Source organism: Schistocerca serialis, chromosome 3, assembly GCF_023864345.2.
Source record: "Schistocerca serialis cubense isolate TAMUIC-IGC-003099 chromosome 3, iqSchSeri2.2, whole genome shotgun sequence".
Classification (NCBI taxonomy): Eukaryota; Metazoa; Arthropoda; class Insecta; order Orthoptera; family Acrididae; genus Schistocerca; species Schistocerca serialis.
In genome coordinates, this window is record NC_064640.1 from 223,020,163 (window position 1) to 223,043,278 (window position 23,116).

Consider the following 23,116-nt stretch of genomic DNA (forward strand, 5'->3'; position numbering starts at 1 on the left):
TCTGCAACAGTTTGTCTATGTTCTTTGATTGTTTCTTTTCTGGTTCAGATACCTTGTTTGCTTGTCATGCACCCAACACAAGCCTTACACTCCCTCTTCTTAGCCACAGTAACTAATAGGCTGTTGTATTGACTTTCAGATCTCTCTATTACTTCATTTGTTAGGATCTACTGCAGTTTCCTCTCTACTACTTCTTTTCTTGCATGTAGTATTGGATAAGATGGCTTAAAATATGGCTTATGCAGCTTTAATTTTATATGATATGCTGAGCCTTTTATTATTCAGGATCTGTTTCCAAAAACTTTTCTGTATCTTCTGATTAATTTGGATAGCCGTTCAGCTGCTCTTTTATCAATATTCTTAATTCCATGTATTTTTTTGCTGACTTCTTCCCATGTGAGCTCACTTGCATCATTTGTACTGACAGATGCGGATTACTAAATTTTCCTCTTCCATTACATCTTCACAGGTTGCTACTTAGCAACGTGGGAAAAATCTAGTACTCTATCTAGTGTAATTTTGTCATTGAAACTTATCTTCTCTTTTTCTCCATCATAAAGTCTCGCCTTATTTTCTCTACTTATTTCTACTTTGTGCTCCATCAACCAGTCTGACTCTATAATGACTTCTTGCAAATTAGGCATGACTACCACATCCATTCTCTATATGTCTCCTTCAGTCTCAACCTCCACCATTACTTGACAATTCACCACTTTCCCGTATCCATCAACAGCTTCTTTTATTGTAAACTCCATATGTTGTTTCCTGATTTCAGTAGCTCATTATATATGTTGTTAGCTATATCATGCAGCTGGTTTCCCAAATTGACTACAGACCTAGTTGCACACCCATGTATTTTAACTTCAATTATTGGAGTAATTATCACCTTATCTTTTACTGTTTCCTCTAGTGGGTCTTCTAGTTCATCATTTAGATGTTCAGCCTTTATGGCATAAATATTTATTTCTTCATTGTCTGCGTTTACAGGCCCTGCCATGTATACTTCAGGTCGGGCCACTCCTGAAACACCTACATGTTTTCCGTTCCTCCATTCTCAGAAGGTTCTGCTCCACTTCCCTGCCCCCATCCACTGCAGCTATCTTTGTGCAAGCTGCACCTTTCTTCCTCTCTTCTACCTGTCCTTTGATCATCATGAGATCTGAAAGCATAACTACCATGTTCTTGGCCTCTACCATTTCTCTGTGTTCCGGCGTAATGTCAAGTGCCAACACAACAATCAAGAAAGGAAGAGCAGAGAGGGCTGTGAGACGACATCAGCCAATAGCACACTGACAGACCCCTCTCTAGGACATCAGCAAGACATAAGCGGCATCTAGGCCAAGAGAATATAAGTACCGCTCTGTCTGGCTGTAGCTTGAGTTGAAGACAAGCCATCCTATTAATGCTACAGCAGTGACTTATGAAATGTATTGTTTTGCTTGTATTGGAATTGTATTTGCTGAAGAGCTTGCTTGTGTTTTTCTATTGCCCCTTGCTTAAAACATGTCAGTATCTCACAAAGTTAATTATTGTAATCATTTTAATCATTTCCTTTTGTAATAAAGTCCATTAATATGATTTGCTTGAATTGTTATCTAGTGATCCTAGAAATCAGCTTTCCTAGGCACCCTATATTAGACGAGCTGGCAGAATACAACACTCTGTTCAGTCTGCCACTACTGTTAGTAGCATGTCCCATGATGTGGGGCTGCACTACTGGAATGGTCTGTGTTCACTTGTGGCAGCCTATCTGCACACTCTAATTGCTCAAATATAACCCTGGCCTGGCCCACGGAGTCAGTAATGGTTACTATTAAATGACTACATACTTCACGTGGCAGCCTTTGTATCACCCCAATTGCACCACATTTTTCTCATCTGATTCCTCTCTAATTCCTTTTCAAAGAACTCACTGTAAGTTCTTGCTCATTCTCTTAATATGGAAATTTCCATATAAAGATTAATATGTCATCCTGTTTGTTCTTGGGCCAATACTTTTTTAGGAGCAGCTTCTTAAATTCTGCATAGGTTAAATGTTCCATATCTAACCATATGCCACAGTCATATGCTTCACCCTCTATCTGATTTCTGATGTAAGCAATTTTAGTTCTTTATCCAGTAATTTTGGTAATGATCTCTGGAAATTCCTTATAAATGCAGTAGGGTGTAACTTGCCTTTGTGGTGGAATTTACTGAACTTACAATTGTTTATGAACTCCACTTGACGGTCACTACTGCAGTTTAGGCACTTAATGTTTTATTTCACTAATTAGTTTCTCAGTTACAACCGGCTTGATCTTTTGCTCAATATTTTTTTGTACTTTCTACATTTCCGCTATCATCTCCACTGTGACCTTCACCATCTTCTCAACCTCTTCTACTCATTTATTAGTTTCTTCTCATCCTTGTGCGATCATATTTGCCAAAACCCCTATTGTGTTTATCTCTAGTGTTATGTTATCCTGCATCTGTTTTTGTTGTTCTTTTATTTGTTTAACTACTATTGCCTGTTTTCTGAATTGTGATTTTATTTCATTGTTTACTTTTTCATGTTCTTCCTTCCCTTTCATTTTAATTCATTATCCATCTTTTCCTCCCATGCTTTAAATCTTGCCTCAAAACTTGTGAATCACAAATTGTTTTCCCTGATCTTCTTCAAGTGCTTTAATGTCTGATTTGAGTTTGCTTAATATTAATGATTTAATTTCCTTGTTTGACTTTTAATTTCTTCTATTTGCTTAATTATTTTTCTGTTTAGTGACCATTACATTTCTTTTACTCACTTATCTATTTTTTCATCTAATTCCTTGACTGCCTTCATCATTAGTTGTAAATCAAATCCAGTTCCTCCCCTTAGCTCTGGGGTTTCTTCGAAAATGTTGTACTAACTATCTTTGCTTGCCTCCATAGCTTCTCAATTTTCCATTTTGGGTGTGATCATGGCTTTTGTGCCAACTGCTTGGGGTGTGGCCTGAATTCCTGCACTTTCCCACTCCATGCTATCTTCAAAGAATAATTTTTTTGAGTTAATTAACAGATTTTCCTCCCCATCGGATTCATTTTCTTGTTTCATTTCACTCCCTCGTAACCAGTTTTCCTGTTGCTCTACATTTGACTGATATTTGCCTCCTCTGAAACACTCTCCTGTTTGATTTCCTCTACATGCAATGTTGGCTCATTTTACATTATTTGAAATTTACTGCTACTTTTCTGTATCTGATCCCAAATTTACCAATATTCACTGTTCTAAAATTTCGCTGTTTTGTCACACACATACTTCATAGCCTATACAGCACCTGTCACTGATTACTTTTTGTCACACTATTTATCAATTTCTACTGCATCATTTTTTGCTTAATGGCTTACAGCAACTTGCAACTTGTTTTGTACTTCTGCTGCTGCTGTTGGCCACTGTACTGCTAGCTGCTGATTTTTGTGATGTGGCATCTGCTTGATCTGCTAATCATCAGGTAGCCTGGCTTCTTCTTCTTTCTTGTAGCAGCTCTTCTGTCATATCCTAAATGTTTAGAAAATTGTTCCTTCCTTTGTTCTTCTTATGAGCACATCTGAGAATCATGCAGTCCGTGTTGTCATGTGTTGTTACATGTAAGCTGCCCCCTATATGTATCTCAGTTTGCTTTCAATGTTTCACTCCGGCTGCTTGACATTTTCAAGGCTATCAAACATCTATACAACTAGTTTTTTGAGTGGCAAACATACTCTCAAAGTACATGCAACTGTATTTAGAGTCTCTACTGTGTAAATTACAACACATGTCCTATCTACTTCATTCAAACTAATGCGAAACAATCCCATAAAAAAGTTAGGAAAGTGATTGATGTTGTCAATTAGATAACACACTGGTATGAAGCACTTGATTTTATTTGTTTCTTGATTGCAAATCAATTTCACATGGTTTCTAACTGCACTTGCACTACACTTGCATATCCTCCTCATTCATAATATCAAATGTGTTAGTCATTGACATTCTTTTTCTGTGCAGTCTTCTTTTCCAAATTAAATATTTCATAATTGACGAATTAATATTTTTAACACAGTTCTCATTATGGTGCTCTCATACATATTCACATCCTGCTCACATGAAGGCTACAAGTATGGCTCGAGTGCAACTGACTGCCTACCGCCAGCCATTCTCTAGAACGAGCTTGTACCTTCCAGAACTATGGGGCACCCTATCAGTGATGCCACTGCACTGTAGCAAAGAGGTACACTGTGCTGTAGCATAAAGTATAGGGGTAGATTCAATCCGTCAAATGCCACATTTACATCTCTACCCTTACAAGGTCACTGGATGTGTAAGGTGAGTTGCCTGGGGAATGAACTTTGTGTAGCAGATCACTTTCACCAGAAAAGACTGCAATTTCTTCCAGATTTTTGACCCACCAGTTTCTCAATAGCATTGATATGCTCTGTCATCAGCATGATCCCTTTGCTGCTTAACATATGCCCCAATACTGCACAGGATCTTGCATTACTCCAGGTTACAATTCAGTCTGTTCTCTAACAGCTGCTAAAACAATGTTTACAAGTTTTACGTGAGTTCATTCATGGTAGCACCAGTCACCTAAATGTCATTTAAATAGTTTATGCACTTTGGAATACCTTGAGTTAGTTGCTGTGTGTATCTTCGGAAACTTACTGTTGCTGAGGCAACCCCCAAAACGTTGTCTCTTGTAATGAAACATTCTAAAATGCTTTTTTTTACCAAGGCTTCTCATGTATCTGCATCTAGAGGTAGCTGCAAGTATGCATCCTTCAAATCAGTCTACGTAAAATATTGTGCCCCTGCTAACTTTCTAACAAGGTCCTGGTCAAGGAACTGGGGAAATGTCGATCCAACTTTGTGCATTAATCATGGTCTTAAAATCACTGAAAATTCTGATGAACCTGTTCTCTTTCTTTATAATGGCCATGAGTGTCACCAAGAACTATCGAAGACTGGTGTAATTGCTCCACACACCTGTAATGTGGATAATTTGGCCTTTATGGCTTCCAGCATAGGTACAGTGGACTGCATGAGTGACATATGAACGTTAAACTCTTCAGCCATACCCAACGTTGATCGGAATAACTGCTGATAATTTTGTGATAATGGTTCTAAAATCTAGAATTGTATTGAGCTTGATGCCAGCTTCACATCATCCAGTACTCAAAAACTGAATGCAGTGAATGCATCTAAACCAAAAATGTTTACAGCTGGCAGTGAAGTTATGATCAACAAGGTGATGTGCCATTCCATATCCTAGTATTCTGCCCACACAGCAGTTTGTCCTCTCAAAGGAATCTTTTGCTGGCTATATCAAATAACCTGCCACTGCGGCATCTGCAGACAGATGGAGCCCAAACTCTGATAGGTTTCCCAGTTAACCAAAGGAATTACTTCCTCTGTGTGAACTTAGAACTGTGTTGTAACACCACTGGTATTTAATTCAAACAAGAGGTTATTAGGTGCTCGGCCGGGTTCTGCCAACACAAGGGTTAAAGCAAGCACTGATGCTTGGTCAGGTACTGCACCCAGAATGTAGTGGCAAACACCAGCATGTTGACTCATCACTCCGTTGTCCTGTCCTGGCACAGTGCTGCTAAGAGCCCTCACTTGAGACATGCAAGAAAAGTGGACACTGGCAATGCCCATGATGAAGCCAACAGTTTGGACAAGACTTAAATGGCTATGGGAGTGAATCCAATGTTGAGGTGGGGTAGCATCTTGTGATCTGCTGTAGATACAGAAAGGGAGGGTCCATACTTTTGCACAATCTTGTGCAAACTGTTACTACTGCTAAGTAACAAAGCACTCAGGACTGCGGGATCTGACATGTTTCTTACCTCGAATACAGCATAAATCTACACAAGTAGTTTTTCCACCTCTCTACAGTGCCGTGAGACATAGAAAACTGCGGAGACAGGGGTGATGGCTGCTTGCAGATGTTCGCCCCACTGGCTGCATGCTGGCATTTTGGACCAGCTCTACATCTCGCTTGACAGCTCTTGCATCTGCTCCTGCTGTAGTAGTTGACAGCTGTTGCAGTTTCATATGTTCCTGCTGTTGTGCCTGTAGCATTGTTTTATGCTGCCAAAGGCTCCAGAAACTTTTGATCCATTGTTATGAATTTATGCACATGCAAGAATCAGCCTCTTCACCACTTTAGTAACACACTACCCAGGTGAGGGAATGCCACGAGTCAGTTTCTGGCAAGTGGCCAAAAGGACCAAGTGGATGATGGGAAAAAATGTACACACATCCGAAATGGCAAATTGAGAGTAATCCAAAATGTGAAAGCCTAGAATCATCAACAACGTACAAGCAATGCCAATTCTGGATTGCCAACACTGATCTGTTGCAAACTGCTGATATTGACTGTTGTGGTGTAGTTCTTTCATGTCGTTATCATTAAAAAGTAGTTGTTAAGCAAATAATTGTATAAATAAAAATAACACTAGAAAACTGCAGCTATTCTGTGTAGTTTTATGGAAGGAGATACACACCAAGTTTCGCCATACCAGAAGCTGACCAACAGCTGCATGTTAAGCTGTGCAACATTACTGAGGACAATGTAGCCAGACAGATTTCACTATGCTTGTCTTACAGGTCTTTGTTTATTTAGTATTTCAACATATAGCAGTGATAATATGCCCCTCAGTACAGCTGATTATTTGAAGATGACATTACCATAAAAATTGGTAATAGCTGTTGAACATGCTTGGGATTATGACTGAAAATGAAATGGTTTTGTAATAACTTGCAATCACTGATGCTCCACAGCCATATGGTTAATTTAAACTCCTGATGGAAAGTGCTGGCTAGCCGTTCAGTCTCATCGTGACTTGTTTGTGTAAAATGACTGAAAACATTTAATCCACAAGAAACAAAGACATTGCACATAATATAAATAGAATTACATTTCAATCATAGATGCGTATGTTGAGTTAACTTTGTTTAAAGGTGCAATTTTTTTAATCAGGAGACCATTCTGCTCAGTTTTTTAGGAAAAGTATGAAAGTATGTTAAGTTAAAGTGTCACTCTTGTATTTAGGGTTAAAACAGTGTGTCTTTATTTTTTATTCTAAATTATTTTCATCTATACTCTGTGAGCATGATATGTAGAGGTCATCTATTTAAAAAACTATTATAAACATACTCAATAAAAGATTGTACTTTTCAGCACAAACAGAATTTCCAGCCGTCAAGAGAACACATTGACAGCCTCACAAAGCAGCAGACACACAGTGACTAGAAGACGAAACAGGGCTGACACAGCACGCGCCACAAGGAAGCAGGTACATCAGTCAACTAAATGCTACCACTGATTGAGTACTCACAAAATTCTCTAGTGCATGGCTTGGAGGCAAGAGATACATTGCATAAAATTCAACATATGCAATTAAACATCATTAAAAAGTAGAAGACATTGAAACTTAATTCAGGTGAACACAGATTTTTTAGTTACTGATCTCTAATTCTGATGTATAGACTTGTCCAGTCAGTTTATAAACATTTACTTAATTTTATAAGTGGAGATAATTTATTTCTCTGCATAATTATATGTACGAGGGCAGTTCAATAAGTAATGCAACACACTTTTTTTCTCGACCAATTTTGGTTGAAAAAACCGGAAATTTCTTGTGGAATATTTTCAAACATTCCTGCTTCATCTCGTATAGTTTCATTGACTTCCGGCAGGTGGCAGCGCTGTACAGAGCTGTTAAAATGGCGTCTGTAACGGATGTGCGTTGCAAACAACGGGCAGTGATCGAGTTTCTTTTGGCGGAAAACTAGGGCATCTCAGATATTCATAGGCGCTTGCAGAATGTCTACGGTGATCTGGCAGTGGACAAAAGCATGGTGAGTCGTTGGGCAAAGCGTGTGTCATCATCGCCGCAAGGTCAAGCAAGACTGTCTGATCTCCCGCGTGCGGGCCGGCCGTGCACAGCTGTGACTCCTGCAATGGCGGAGCGTGCGAACACACTCGTTCGAGATGATCGACGGATCACCATCAAACAACTCAGTGCTCAACTTGACATCTCTGTTGGTAGTGCTGTCACAATTGTTCACCAGTTGGGATATTCAAAGGTTTGTTCCCGCTGAGTCCCTCGTTGTCTAACCGAACACCGTAAAGAGCAAAGGAGAACCATCTGTGCGGAATTGCTTGCTCGTCATGTGGCTGAGGGTGACAATTTCTTGTCAAAGATTGTTACAGGTGATGAAACATGGGTTCATCACTTCGAACCTGAAACAAAACGGCAATCAATGGAGTGGCGCCACACCCACTCCCCTACCAAGAAAATGTTTAAAGCCATACCCTCAGCCGGTAAAGTCATGGTTACAGTCTTCTGGGACGCTGAAGGGGTTATTCTGTTCTATGTCCTTCCCCATGGTCAAACGATCAACTCTGAAGTGTATTGTGCTACTCTTCAGAAATTGAAGAAACGACTTCAGCGTGTTCGTAGGCACAAAAATCTGAACGAACTTCTCCTTCTTCATGACAACGCAAGACCTCACACAAGTCTTCGCACCCGAGAGGAGCTCACAAAACTTCAGTGGACTGTTCTTCCTCATGCACCCTACAGCCCCGATCTCGCACCATCGGATTTCCATATGTTTGGCCCAATGAAGGACGCAATCCGTGGGAGGCACTATGCGGATGATGAAGAAGTTATTGATGCAGTACGACGTTGGCTCCGACATCGACCAGTGGAATGGTACCGTGCAGGCATACAGGCCCTCATTTCAAGGTGGCGTAAGGCCGTAGCATTGAATGGAGATTATGTTGAAAAATAGTGTTGTGTAGCTAAAAGATTGGGGAATAACCTGGTGTATTTCAATGCTGAATAAAACAACCCCTGTTTCAGAAAAAAAATGTGTTGCATTACTTATTGAACTGCCCTCGTACATGCAGTAATTAAGTACCAAAATAAGTATGGTGTATTGTGAATTCTGAAGAATTTAAACATATTATGACTTCGAAACAATCAACACTAAGTTTTTCTCCTCGTGTAAAATCTATTATGATGCTCAATAAAAGACATAACACAAGTAATGGTTGGTCTATCTTATGGCACTGAAACAAAACACTCGTCAAATCTTCAGTTTGATTTCAGTATAAGGAATAGTTATCCTCATATTATACGACATTGACACACTTCTTCCAAACACAAATTGAGCACAAGGGAAATTTTTGCCACAAAATAGTTTTCATTTTACATTGAGATGATCATATGGCATAATTGGTCAGGAGATCCTCTCTACAGTTATTATGCTGGCAAGTCTTTCTGTCACTGCAAACTGGTTCTTGCAACCTCTTTTAATGACTTAGTAAACATTTAGAGCCACTTTAGGTTTGCTGGTTTAAAATAGCTGATGGCAGTGAGTCTGGCTGCAATTGACGGTTGTCCCAACATGTGTACATCAATGCACAATTGTTTCTTGTTTGTGCCCAAAATAAATATTTCAGCAACTTGAATGGAAGAAAAATACTTATAAAAATTACTTATGATACAAACTTCCTTCTTTGTTGTTAAAGGAAAATATGATATGTGATTTAATTCAATTTTAGAGATATGTATTATATAAGATACATTAAGTAAGTGACGCTCAGTTATAGAAATATGAAGACATATTCATATGAAAAAACTCTCTGTTACAGACATCTACAAAACACTAAAACTAGAAAACACTGAGATGCCAGATTAGTTTAATATTATAGTTCAAGCTTTTTTGAACACTTCTGGCCCTTGTCATCAGAAGTCAAACTTCTATCAGGACACTTCTTAGAACAATTCTTATAGCATGTTGTTGTTGTGGTCTTCAGTGCAGAGACTGGTTTGATGCAGCTCTCCATGCCACCTATCCTGTGCAAGCTTCTTCATCTCCCAGTAACTACTGCAACCTACATCTTTAAGAATCTGTTTAGTCTATTCATCTCTTGGTCTCCCTCTACGATTTTTGCCCTCCATGCTGCCCTCTAATACTAAATTGGTGATCCCTCGATGCCTCAGAATATGCCCTACCAACCGATCCCTTCTTCTAGTCAAGTTGTGCCAGAAATTTCTCTTCTCTACAATTCTATTCAATACCTCTTCATTAGTTATGTGGTCTACCCATCTAATCTTCAGCATTCTCCTGTAGCACCACATTTCGAAAACTTCTATTCTCTTCTTGCCTAAACTATTTATTGTCCACATTTCCCTTCCATACATGGTTACACTCCATACAAATACTTTCAGAACCGACTTCCTGACACTTAAATCTATACTCGATGTTAACAAATTTCTCTTCTTCAGAAACGTTTTCCTTGCCATTGCCAGTCTACTTTTTATATCCTCTCTACTTCGACCATCATCAGTTATTTTGCTCTCCAAATAGCAATACTCATTTACTCCTTTAAGTGTCTCATTTCCTAATCTAATTCCCACAGTATCACCCAATTTAATTTGACTACATTCCATTATTCTTGTTTTGCTTTTGTTGATGTTCATCTTATATCCTCCTTTCAAGACCATGTCCACCCCGTTCAGCTGCTCTTCCAGGTCCTTTGCTGTCTCTGACAGAATTACAATGTCATCGGCGAACCTCAAAGTTTTTATTTCTTCTCCATGGATTTTAATTCCTACTCTGAATTTTTCTTTTGTTTCCCTTACTGCTTGCTCGATATACAGACTGAATAACATCGGGGATAGGCTACAACCCTGTCTCACTCCCTTCCCAACCACTACTTCCCTTTCATGCCCCTTAACTCTTATAACTGCCATCTGGTTTCTATACAAATTGTAAATAGCCTTTCACTCTTTGTATTTTACCCCTGCCACCTTCAGAATTTGAAAGAGAGTATTCCAGTCAACATTGTCAAAAGCTTTCTCTAAGTCTACAAATGCTAGAAATGTAGGTTTGCCTTTCCTTAATCTATTTTCATGCATTTGCTTCATAAATAATTGTTAATTATAGGAAAGTGAAAAGGAGACACATAAACAAACAATGGTTCCACAAATTATCCAATTTTGAAATAGTGACACCTATTTCTGAGTTCCATAGAAACTTGTAATCAATTCATCAACACAATGTTACAGAAAAAAGTGTTCAGAATGCTGTTCTTGTGTCCATATATTATATAGCATGTCTCTGCAATAATCTGTGAATCTTCTGTTGCTCTCCTGTGTTTTCCATCAGTTTATCCTTCAAAGCAACATTCCCAATTTTCCAGTGTTGTAATGTGAGCCATGTGCATGAGGTATTTTACATGACCAAAAATGCAGGAATCCATGGAATAAGCCCAGCGATCTAGGACTATGCACTAGTGTATTAACCAAATTTTCAGCCACAGTTAAAATGAGACATCTTATAAAAGATCAGGAAGAACACTTTGCTACAAGTTAAGATACTTCATAAATGTTAATCTATGTAGCAAGAATTAAGGTCCATTTACACAGTGAGAGAGTAATCTCACACGGATACTCAGTAACATGTACTGCTGATATTGTGAAGTGTGCATTATAAACATTACAGTAAGTCCAAACATATCAGTTATGGAATTAAAAATCCCATCTCAGCTGAATCTGTTCTTTAAAAGAAGATAATTATGTTTAATAATAAATTGTGGCAGAGCAGAAATGCAGTTGGAAGGCAATTCTGCATTGTTGAAGTCCTACACATGATGGGGATGGTATGAGTAGAGTAATTGGCAATTTAATATCTGATACATGATACTGTGCCTCAGTACAAATGAAGTTCTCCTAGTCAAAATCATCAATCTATACCCTAGATATTTTAACAACTTTTACTCTACACCAAGTGGTATGATTTTAGCCCCACATTTTTAAAGACTAAGGAGACACCATGTTATATCAATTAAGGCACCATTATAGCATTTTGTCCATCATGATGATGATATATGAAGTATTATCAAACAGCCTCCCTTATGCTATTAAACAACCAACATAGTTTTTACGAGGAAGAGCCTATACATATTGAGTCTATAACATAATCTAGTTAACTGGAAAACAAAAAGAATTCAACAAACCTACATTGCTAACAGTCAAAAATTATGGCATGCTAAAACTTTTCTTGGAGTCAGTAGACAAAAACTATTGGAAATTATGAAAGAGAAAGGAGTTCCAGCCCATATGTTAAATGCTGTTAGAAATCTCTGGCCCAAGAGAAACAGTAAAGCGGAGGTAATGTGGGAAAAAAGCAAATAATTGTAAACCAATACTTCAGATAAACATGTCTTTTATCATCTGCACTGTTGTTTAAGTTTTACATATAAATTGTTATTTGTAACTGTAAAGAAAGTCTTGGCTCTGAAATCTAATACAGAGCAGTACCAAAGGTGGACTTATTTGCTGTAGATGACCAAGTAATCACAACATAGTCAGAAGATGATTTACAAAGACCAGTCCATGAACTGCGCGCGCGCACACACGCGTTTTTGTTCTCCAAAAAACTGAGGCCAATTGAGATTTGTCAGGAAGTTTGTATAATGTATGGAAATGATGAACTGAGTGAAGCTGAAGTGAGACAATAGTGCATCACATTTAACAATGGCCAGCCATACTAATCTTCAGGAGAAAGTGTGAAGTGGCCCAGAATTGTCAGTGCTGAACTGGTGGAGAAAATCAGTGATAATATTTGCACATGTGAAACATTAAAGAAATCGAGGAGAGTGATATAAATCAAAACATCAAGGAAAGTTACATTCCAAGGTTTTTTTTCATTCATGACAATACATGACCTCACACAGTGATTTAGACTCAAAGGATCTCGAATGGCTTTGGTTGGGAGCATTTTAGTCGTCCACTGCACATTCTGGAACTTACTGTGAACAATTTCCACTTGTTTCCACACATGAAGACCTGGCCTGCGACACAGGGCTTCGATGATGACAAGAAACTGTACAAAGGTGTCCAAACAGAGTTGAAGTCTCAGGTGGCAACATTCTACAATGATGGTATTAACAAGTTGGTGTATCATTATGATAAGTGCATTAATTTGTACGGAAATTATGTTGAGAAATAACTGAACAATGTGCATTTCAAATGTAAGTAATAAAATAAGTTTCATTTCTTTTTTCTTTTTTTTTTAATTCTAAAAACCAAGTTACTTTCTGAATAGCCCTTGTATTTTCACATTTAAGGAAATTTGTGGCTGAAAAAATGTTTCAAGTCAAATGAAGAGACTATGAGAACCATTAGTGGCTATTTTACACACCCTCCAAAATAAATCTTCAGGGGTGGACTCTCCTAATTGGAAAAGTAAAGTGCACTGCCATAAGAGGACGATGTTGAAACATAAGTGCATTTTTTATCTAACAACTACTGTATTACACTGCCAGGCCAAAAAGTTGTCACATTGCTCTCATAGTGTCTCACTAACAATTAAGAATAGCTGCTGAATACCAACACCAGGTGCAATATGATTCATGATTAACTTTTTGGTTGAATGGTCAGTTTCAAGAAGTGTTATGTTTACTACATCACTGTCAAACCATTGTGCAACAAAAGTAAAGTTGTATGATACAACTAGCTGTGAAATCCCAAAGGTTAGGTTCAGCCACCTGAACTGGAAAAGTATATTCTATCCTTTGCACCCATAGGCACCTTTCCTTCACGAATTGCATGCAGTGTGTGTTTGTTAAGTGTAATTGTTAAGAATAGAATAGGTGACTGTAATGGGTGTAAGTGTAGTGTGGTGTCACATATGTGTTGGAAGATGGTAAGAGAAGAAAGAGGGTGAAATCTGCCACCAACACAGCACCTACTAATCTCAAATACTAATGGGTTCAACAAGTTTAATGTCCTCATCTAAAATGTATTTTCCATATTCCATCACAAACCATTACTTTTGCCTACATATTTAAAATATATGAAACTTTAGAGAAGATAAAGGCCCATTTTCTTGTAACAACATTTGTTGTTTATTGGATAAATGGGATATTCTTGAGTTTTTCAAATTATTGTAAATGGTGAGGAAATTTGAAATAAAGCACACTCTCTTAATGTAATGCCATCACAGTTTGGGACAGATCACTCTTCATCCAGCTTTCACAGTTTGTCATGGCTGGTAAAGCACATTGCACATTGGTAATCTCATGTCAACATTGATATTTCTTGGAAAATACTGAGTGGAATACAAACAGTGGAATGAACAGAGATAACAGCTCACTGTATAATGTAGACAGCTTACAAACTAGTGTTGTTCTTCAGAGCACCCACAAAGCTAGTAAAAAAAAAAGGGGGGGAGGATTTATAGGCTGATCTTTTCAGCATTTTATAGATCCAGCTTGTGCTCCATTCTTTTTCCTTCTTGGAGAAGCTTCAAAGCTGATCTTAAAGCATACATATTCTGCCAAAATCGTTTGCAGGTGAATGAAGGCTGTTGTTGTTGGAATATTTAATTCTTGTACAGCAAACTCTTAGCCTCATGATATTTTGACATATAACTCATGCATTAATTTCATGTTCTTTATCACAGTAAGATTGCTATATCAGGTGTTATTGTGTTGAGTTTGACAACTCAGGTATGGGAAAAAAATAAGGGAGTGGAAATACTCAAGTACAGCATTGTTTTTCAGTTACTTCTTCAGGGCACGTGGTTACCTTTCCTTTTCATACACAAAGTGTCTGCTGAAAATTTATCTTTTCACACCCCGTAGAACTATTACTTATCTATATTTTTTAGCGTATCTTTTCCAACATCAGCCACTGAGGATTAAATATTGAACAATGATACAAAATTTGTACATTTTTGGAGAAATCTCAGCAATGTGATCACAGCAGTTGTGACAATTTGTGGATGTCGACAGATATATAACTTACACTGTTGATTTATGCCACTGCTGCTCAGCCTCTAACAAAAACTCTCGAACCTGTCTCTACTGAGAGGTTCTATTTACACCTAATTATTAAGAATAAGATATGCTCTATTGTTGCAGTAGAAAAGCCATAGGTTCTACAGTTCATTAAGCACAAAAGTGCTTTAAACGACTCTGAAAACTGATATGTAAATGCTCCATGATAATTTCATTTCATCCTTTGCATTCGTATCCCTTATTCAGCTCATACAAAACATAATGCAGACAAATCTGTCACCTAATCACAGCAGACTATAAGGCTACAACATATACTCAGTACTATTTGTTCACTTTTATTTTGACTGGTCATCCTCGGTCAGAATTAGTCCAAGTCAGCAGTGTTAAGGTAAACAGTGTAAGTTTTTCCAGCTTTGTAAACAATCAATTTGGTGTCATGCTTGCAGCTTTAGTGTCATCATTGCTGATTGTTGTCTGTTATTTTATAATACTGTTTGAGAATACTGAAGGAAATGTAGTTGCAGGTTATATTAAATATCAAAGAGGTCTCTCTGCAGGCTGATTTATAATGAATAGCTGCAGAACAACTATCTGTACCAACGACATACAGTATCCCGTTAAATGATGTCTTTTGCTGATACATCTGCAAGGAATGTTGATTTCATCTGATTAGTCTAGGGATATGAAAATCCTGCAGAAATGACAAAGCAGAAGAAAATAATGTGAACTTTTTGAATTTTAACAATGCAATGCAAAAGTGGTGGTTTTTATAAATTGTCACTAAATTTGACATTTTTCCTGTTCCTACATAAAAATGTTGTAAATCTGAGGATGGGAGTTCACGAACATTGGTAAATGATAATTACTGAATGGTGAAATTGGATTTTATCTTTCTTCTCAAATTTGAAAATTGCATATAATTTTAAAACAACAGTTGATTTCCCAAATAAAGAACTATCGCTCTAGATATGTTGTCATGCAGACTATATTCCTGTAGCAGTTTTAGTTGCTGAGGTGATATTTTGAGAGTTCTTTAATTTGATGCATCAATCAAACTAGATACTTTGGTAGTACCGCCAAACAGGGTGATTTCGGACAGTTTTGTCGTTATTTTGATTGTAACTTTTGTATATATTGTTAGATTAAATTGATTGTTATGGAAGTGGTAGGGTATAAGTGTAACGAATAAAATATCCCAGAACCAGAAAGTGTATGTGTAGGTATATTTACCTGAGGCAGCTAAATAAAGTAGTCACCCCATGGATTGGGGTGATTTCAGACACGTGTTTTTTAAATCTCTGTCCGAAGTTACAGAATATAGAGGGCTAATTCGGACAGTTACTGCCTTTTTTAAAAATTCTACATGCATTTTATTTGATTTGGGTGACATTTTACACATTTTAAGGTAGCCCTTTGTTACAAATAAGTGATATAGAATGATATAATGAATTTTATGTATTACAGATAAGTTCTGGACCAGCTCGTTTAATATTTTTGCTTAAGTGAACAGAAAGATCTTCTGACTGTCATTTGAGGAATAAATGCACCCATTCTTCTCCTGGCAAATTATTACGAAATTTCTTCTCTTTTCAGCCAGATTTATCAAGGTAGCCTTTAACTAAATATCTAATATCTTATTTAGTGAAGGGAAATCGGCAATGTGCAGCCCTCAAGATACCTTGCTTCAACATTTCTTCTTCTTCTTTTCTTCTTCTTCTTCTTCTTTATTTAGCATTGGCTGTCCTCCCATTTTTTTCGGATGTGCTTTTTGCACTTAATTTTTTAGTGTTGATTTAGGTATACCATACAAATCTGAAGCTTTTCTGTATGATAATTTACCACTCTGAATATCACGAACATCTTTATCTAAAAGTTCTGGATCATAATTACACCATACTGTAGCACCTCTCCTGCTCTTATACGTTCTTGGCATTGTCCAAAATCACCCCACACAGTACACAGTTTTACAAAAACCATCATTATTTTATAACCTTGCACAAGAAACTCGACAAACTTGTACAGAAATTGTCTCAATGCTGTTAGCTACTGAGCGCATCAAGAATTATGGTTACAATAACTTCCTGCTCGGTGCAACAATAGAAAGTTTCCACTTTACGATAATGCATGAATTTTTAACACTGAGACTGTTCATCAATTATTCCCCTATGGAAAAAATTGACACAAAAGAAAAGTTGTGGGAAGTGATAAATGCTATCTTGCGCTTAAAATAACTGGTGCACAGACGTTAAAATAAGTAACTCTTTGTTTCTACGCAGTGGCAAAGAGCAAATAAGCCATACTGTCTGAATTCGCCCCGGTGTCCAAAATCACCCCGTTTGATGGTACGCTAGTATAAACATGAAAAACACAGAATTCTGCAGTATAGCTTTACAAACACTTAAGTCAACATAGCATCTGATACTTTTCAACCTAACTTACGTTCTAGCCTACACAACGGATCATGTTGTTACCACAATCTTCATTCAATCAACAGTAAAAATAATAGTGTATAAATATTGAAATAAATAATCAGTGTTGTGTTTTACTGCCATAAAAATGTTTGAATGAAATTGTATCTTTTTCTGTGATTGGCTGATAGCAGCTGGATAAAACATTAACTGTATTAATAAGTTAAACACGAAGATTGCTTCATTAATGTACAAAAAATAACTTTTTGCTATTAAACTAGTAAGCTTTTGAGAAATATGCATAATTCAGAAAGAAATAAGCATACTTCAGAAAGAGGTGAAGGAAATACTGAAATGCCCTGTATTGCACTTTCGAATTAGTCTAATTTCTTTTATGGCTACAGATCCATTCATTAAGTCTGTGTTCACAGCTCTATGTTCTTGTTTCAACTATGGGAAGATAGTTAACTCTAGTAATGCTGACTTTGCAAAGAGTCTGTTATGTGTACCTAGAATGGCAGATCTCATCTGTGTAAGATATTCTAAAGGGATACAATATCCTTCACAATGTAGTGGAAAAGCAAATTTTTATGCCAGCAAGATTTGTGGACATCGCAAAATGTCTGGTGTTATGCTGAAGTCAGTTTCTGTCTTCTATGTTCGAGTTTAGACTCGGGGGGGGGGGGGGGGGGGCGGGGGGCTGTTTCACACTACAGTGAAGTACTCACATATCGCTGGCATAATGTCTCAGAAGAGAACTTTCAAGTTACGGCAATGCTTTCTCTTAATATTTTTAGTGGTGTCTGGTTACAAAACTATTTTTTTCTTTAACTGATTAGATTTAATGGGTTTAATATAAATGATTTCTCTTTAAATAAAAATTAGGTCAGTAAATATAATGTAATTGCTAATTATATTTACATCTTCAACATAACACTGGAAAACAATGAAATAAGACAAAAATAAGAACATACTGCAAGCCAAAGAAGGCAAAAAAAAAACACTGACAGAAAATAATACCAACAGGCAAAAAGTAACAATGAAATTGGCCATAAAATATAACAATTTTATCCTGTACATAGTGAAGGTGACTCTTCCCCTCTTGCAGCAAGTATTTACAACCGACAGACATAAACTCATTAAAAATTACACACTCGTCTCTCATACTCTGTTTTGATTTAACTTGTGATGATCTTTTACATTCTGCCTGCTGTCTCCATTGTACAATGTGTGTTTCTGCCATGTCCATCTCTTACTTTGTGAGATCTGCTGTTCTGAGAGTACCATATGTTTGTTATTTTGCATCTTGTTCCCATAATGTCAATTTCCTCTTTGCCTGCTCCTTTCCTTCACCTTTACCTTTGATAGGTACCTCTCTTTCCACCTGTGTCAGGCTTCTTATTTTTTATTTATAATTTCACCCTATGCTTTTCATTTTCCTCCTCTATTTTCAACAAGTGTGCTCTATTTTTGTTTAGATTGTTGTTCTCTTGTAACTTCACATCCTTTTCTCATAGTCAACTCCAATAACTTTTCTGCAACTTGTGATTTCTTCCTCTTCCTTCACAAGTAAAAAAGAAATTGCTGGAAATGGGAAAGAAACTTCTGAAAATGGAACCTGATGTTTAACGTTAATTTGACAACAGTTTTGACACACGTCATGGTTTCTATATGTTTTTGTTGGTCTTTATTACATAAGAGGGGCAAAGATGGAACAAATGTCATTAAACAACACTATAAGGCAATTCTAGCAGTCTTTCTTGGTCTACAAAGTAATGCTCATAATAAAAGTATTGTCCAAACAATATAGTAAAACCTTCAACCAGAATTCAGTGCAAGTTATGCACCTTGACATACTATGGCCTTTTCAATTACACAGCATTTTTTTTTATTGTTTTGCTTTCAAGTATTTTCCTATTCCCTCTGTCGAATCTTCTCCATATTTGTAAGAGTGTGTTTTGACTTTCATTCCTTTCTGTCCTGGCCTTCAGTTGGCTATAGTAGAAGTTCACTCTTTACATATTTTTTTCTATGCTGAGCTGTAGGTGTTATACGCTTTGCCTTTGTCATTTTGTGGTATCATTCTCATCAGTTTGTGTGTGTGTGTGTGTGTGTGTGTGTGTGTGTGTGTGTGTGTGTGTGTGTGTGTGTGTGTGTGAAATTTAAATATCGTAGTGTGCATGTTATTCCATTTTCCCCTAACCTGATAACTTCCAGTTTGAATTACATATATGTTGATAACAACTAGTTTACAATATAGACAGGTAAAATGAATTGTATTTTCCCACAGCCAGTTCCAAGTGTAAAGAAAAGTTTCACTGATGTATGGATTTAAAATGTTAATTTTCTTTTTTTCCAGGTTATCAAAATGCTGATTTTGGTAGTAGTACTTTTCCTCCTATGTTGGGGACCTAGAATAATAATGAACATGCTTACTAAAATTGGTCTACAAAGTTTTACTCCAACTGAGTACACAATGAGGGTTGTGTTCAACATCCTGCCAGTCATTCATGCTTGCTTTAATCCAGTAATATACTCTTTCATGTCTAAAAACTTCCGCCGTTCACTGAAAAGACAGTTTGAGACTCTTGGCTGCAGAAGAAATTTGTCCAGACACAGGAGCAGCAGTTTCAGAAGCAGCAGATTGCATCATGGCACAATCACACAACAGACAAGCATCAGACCGCGATACACACTGTCCTCATCATCGAGCACATACAATGCTGATGTCACGAGACACACTGAAATGGAAAACACAGATTCTGTCAACAGTACAGTGGTCTGATGAGAATTATGCTTAAAAAATCCCTGTAATTGCTATTATAATTATAATAAAATGACAGAACAGTGTGCATTAAATACATTTTGTTTCTTGTTCTGTGTATGCCCCTTGGAGTTTTACAGTGTTCTTTTCTTCCTGGTGATTTATTTCTTGGGCTTAACCTCTTTATTCTATGAAAGAGACTAAAATAAAAACACAAAACTTCCTTTTCTCTCAATATCTTTATAAATACAAAAAAGATGTCACGGCAGGAAATGTAACAAAATAAGCTTTACAACAACAACTTTAGTGTAACATTTTCTTTTATTTTACATGTTACACACACAGCAAGATCCTATTGAAAGTATGTTCAATGATCAATAGTAGTTGCTATATGTGAGTATAAAAGATGTAATTGCTATGGAAAATATGGGCAATCATTATTTCACAACAGTGAAAAGTACTAGATTTAAACCTGTACTCATGGTTTCCTACTGTGTGTATCACATGTGTCAACACAGAGCAATTTTTACAAAATATTTGACAAACCAGTCATATGTCTGCCGTAAAGTGTTACAGTTAAGATTAAATAAATACACCGAAATGATTTTTTTTTTTTTTAAATTACAGGTTGAGGCATGAACTGTACTCCATGAAAACACTCTCTCTCTCTCTCTCTCTCTCTCTCTCTCTCTCTCTCTCTCTCTCTCTCTCTCTCTCTCTCCCCCCTCCCTCTCCCCCCCCTCCCCCCTTCCCTTCCTTCTTTTCTTTCTTGTCAACTGGTATCTCATATCACATATTATGATTTTTATTATACAGATATATTTCTTGGTTTTCTAACATCTTTAACATGAAAGATCAGCATTTGAGCAAAAAGGAAGACGCACAGCCGTTACCAGGTTCCTCTCAGCCTACAGAAATCAAGAGTTTCTTTACATGAATAAAAATGATTAACTGTGTCAGTCACTATTTAATTTTTAGTTTTTTGGTTGGCACTACAAAATCTGACTACATGGCTCCCATCATCCAGTACCTGCAATTTAAAATACAAACAGCAGGTTCCACATGTATGTCAACAGCACATAGCGGAGAGCCCCTAGGCTGTAGAATTAATCAAAAACTGACCCCAATCTTAGTTTAAGGGAAACTATTCACTGAAGAATATCTACAGACAAATAGATTAAATTTAATATATCAGTATCCCAAAATAAAGAAGTTGCTCTGCTTCATAAGTTTAATTTATCTACCAATATTTGAATGGAAAAGTCTTTCATAGTTACAAAGCACAAATTGGTATATTTGCCACAAATAAAATGCTATATGTACAACTGATGTGCGCACTGTGCAAATCTGATAACCAGGGCTGCACAGGTGTCAAAATATTAAATGATCGATAAACTGGAACTTTTATACTATAATTATTACACAAGATGTTATTAGCAAATTGATGTTAAAATAAATGAAAGTTAATTAAAGTCAATTACATGTGCCCTACAACAGTTACTCTGATAAATGAACATACATTAGTGAAATTAAATAGTCCACTTTAAAAAATATGAATGTATGACACACATTGACAAATAAATACACTGATGAACCAAAATATTAACGATTTGGCTCATAAGTGTAAGTGAGCCCTGTGAATGCAAAAACCTACAACATATTCACGAATTTAAAATTAAAGAAAGGAATGCTTTCACTGACAGTCATAATAGGCTCAATGCACAGAAAATGAACATCATATACAAACACTAGTACATCAATAACCTATAAAGTGGCTTTTAAAGATGATTTCAGCCATACACAAATCAAAATTGAAAGTTTTGGCAACAGTAACTGTGGTGCAGTTTAGGCATGTACAAATGACACTTGCCACATTAACAGGGACTTTAGGCACATAATCATCAAGACTATATTTCAGTTAAAATAGCTTTGCTATTGATGTTTCAATTAGTCGAATGGTAGGGGCCAGTCACCATCCAGCTGTTCTTTCTCAGGCACAACATGCTTGTTGTGTTGCCTCTTTTGAAGGTACATGCAGAGCACTGTCAAACAGTGCTTGCTGCTTGAGGGTAACACTGCCCCCTGAAACTCTGATCTTCCAGTCGCAGTATCAGGGTTTTTTGCCCTCTGTATACATAATCACCTGTTATTCAGAGCATTATATAACCTTGGATGAGAAACATTTTATTTTATAGCACAATTACTTTATATAGCTATCTGCTGCCTTAGACAGAGTCATTATACATAACACTGTCTAATGTTTTAACGTCAAATGTTTAATGTCAACACAAGTAACTACAGTTTCAACTGCTCCCAAAACTAATCCTTATTTAGCCACAACTAGCTCCAATGGAGTGGTAAATTAGAATACTTTTCTTAGTAAGAAGGAAAGACAGAAAGGTACTGAAAAAGGACCAAAACAATCACAAAAGAAGTGGAGACATCTGTCATCAAATCTCCTTCAGCCCTAACAAATTATCGGACAATACAGAAAAGAAATCTTCCAGGACAAACATCTGGTGTTCATGATAATGATTTCTTACAGCCAGGCTACAAAAATAAGAAGATTCCAAGGTAAGTAGAAATTTGTGTTTCTCCATTAACACCACCATTAAGTGCATAAAATAGCAATATTTAACAATTCAGTGTTATTATGTTCATTTCTTCAACAATAAGGTGAATGAAATACAGATCATAGCTATGATATCCTCATCACATGTGGTACATTAGTGAATAAACACTGGTAAAAGAAACATAACTGTCATGCCTTGTTATACCAAATTTCAAATTAATCAAACAGTTTCCAAGCAGAAACTAAAGGCAAATGGAGGAACTTATATATACATGAAAGATATTGAAGGAATTCCTCATATTTTGTATAAATGTTTTGTACAGAGGAATACATAGAATTATTATGGGCTGAACTACTCTATTTCATCATCTTTGTAATATATTCATTTTTCCGTAATGGATGAAGGAACACCTGGACTGTCATGTATTCCTGTGGAAGGAATTGCAGCACCCAATCACTATTTCTCATAACAAATTTATTTTATTATCCTTTACCAGTTTTGGGTGTTCTCAGACCCACCTAACATAAATCAAATACTAGGTCTAATATT

At 36.8% G+C, this 23,116-nt stretch overlaps 1 protein-coding gene across 1 annotated transcript in view; it reads left to right on the forward strand.

The window, feature by feature from the left end:
- LOC126470756 (galanin receptor 2a-like) overlaps window positions 1-20,015 on the forward strand; it is a 184,212-nt gene extending 164,197 nt beyond the window's left edge. The window contains exons 5-6 of the mRNA XM_050098763.1: window positions 7,185-7,299; window positions 19,590-20,015. Coding sequence (XP_049954720.1) covers window positions 7,185-7,299; window positions 19,590-20,015 — 541 coding nt within the window. The remainder of the gene's footprint in view (window positions 1-7,184; window positions 7,300-19,589) is intronic.
- The last annotated feature ends 3,101 nt before the right edge of the window (window positions 20,016-23,116 follow it).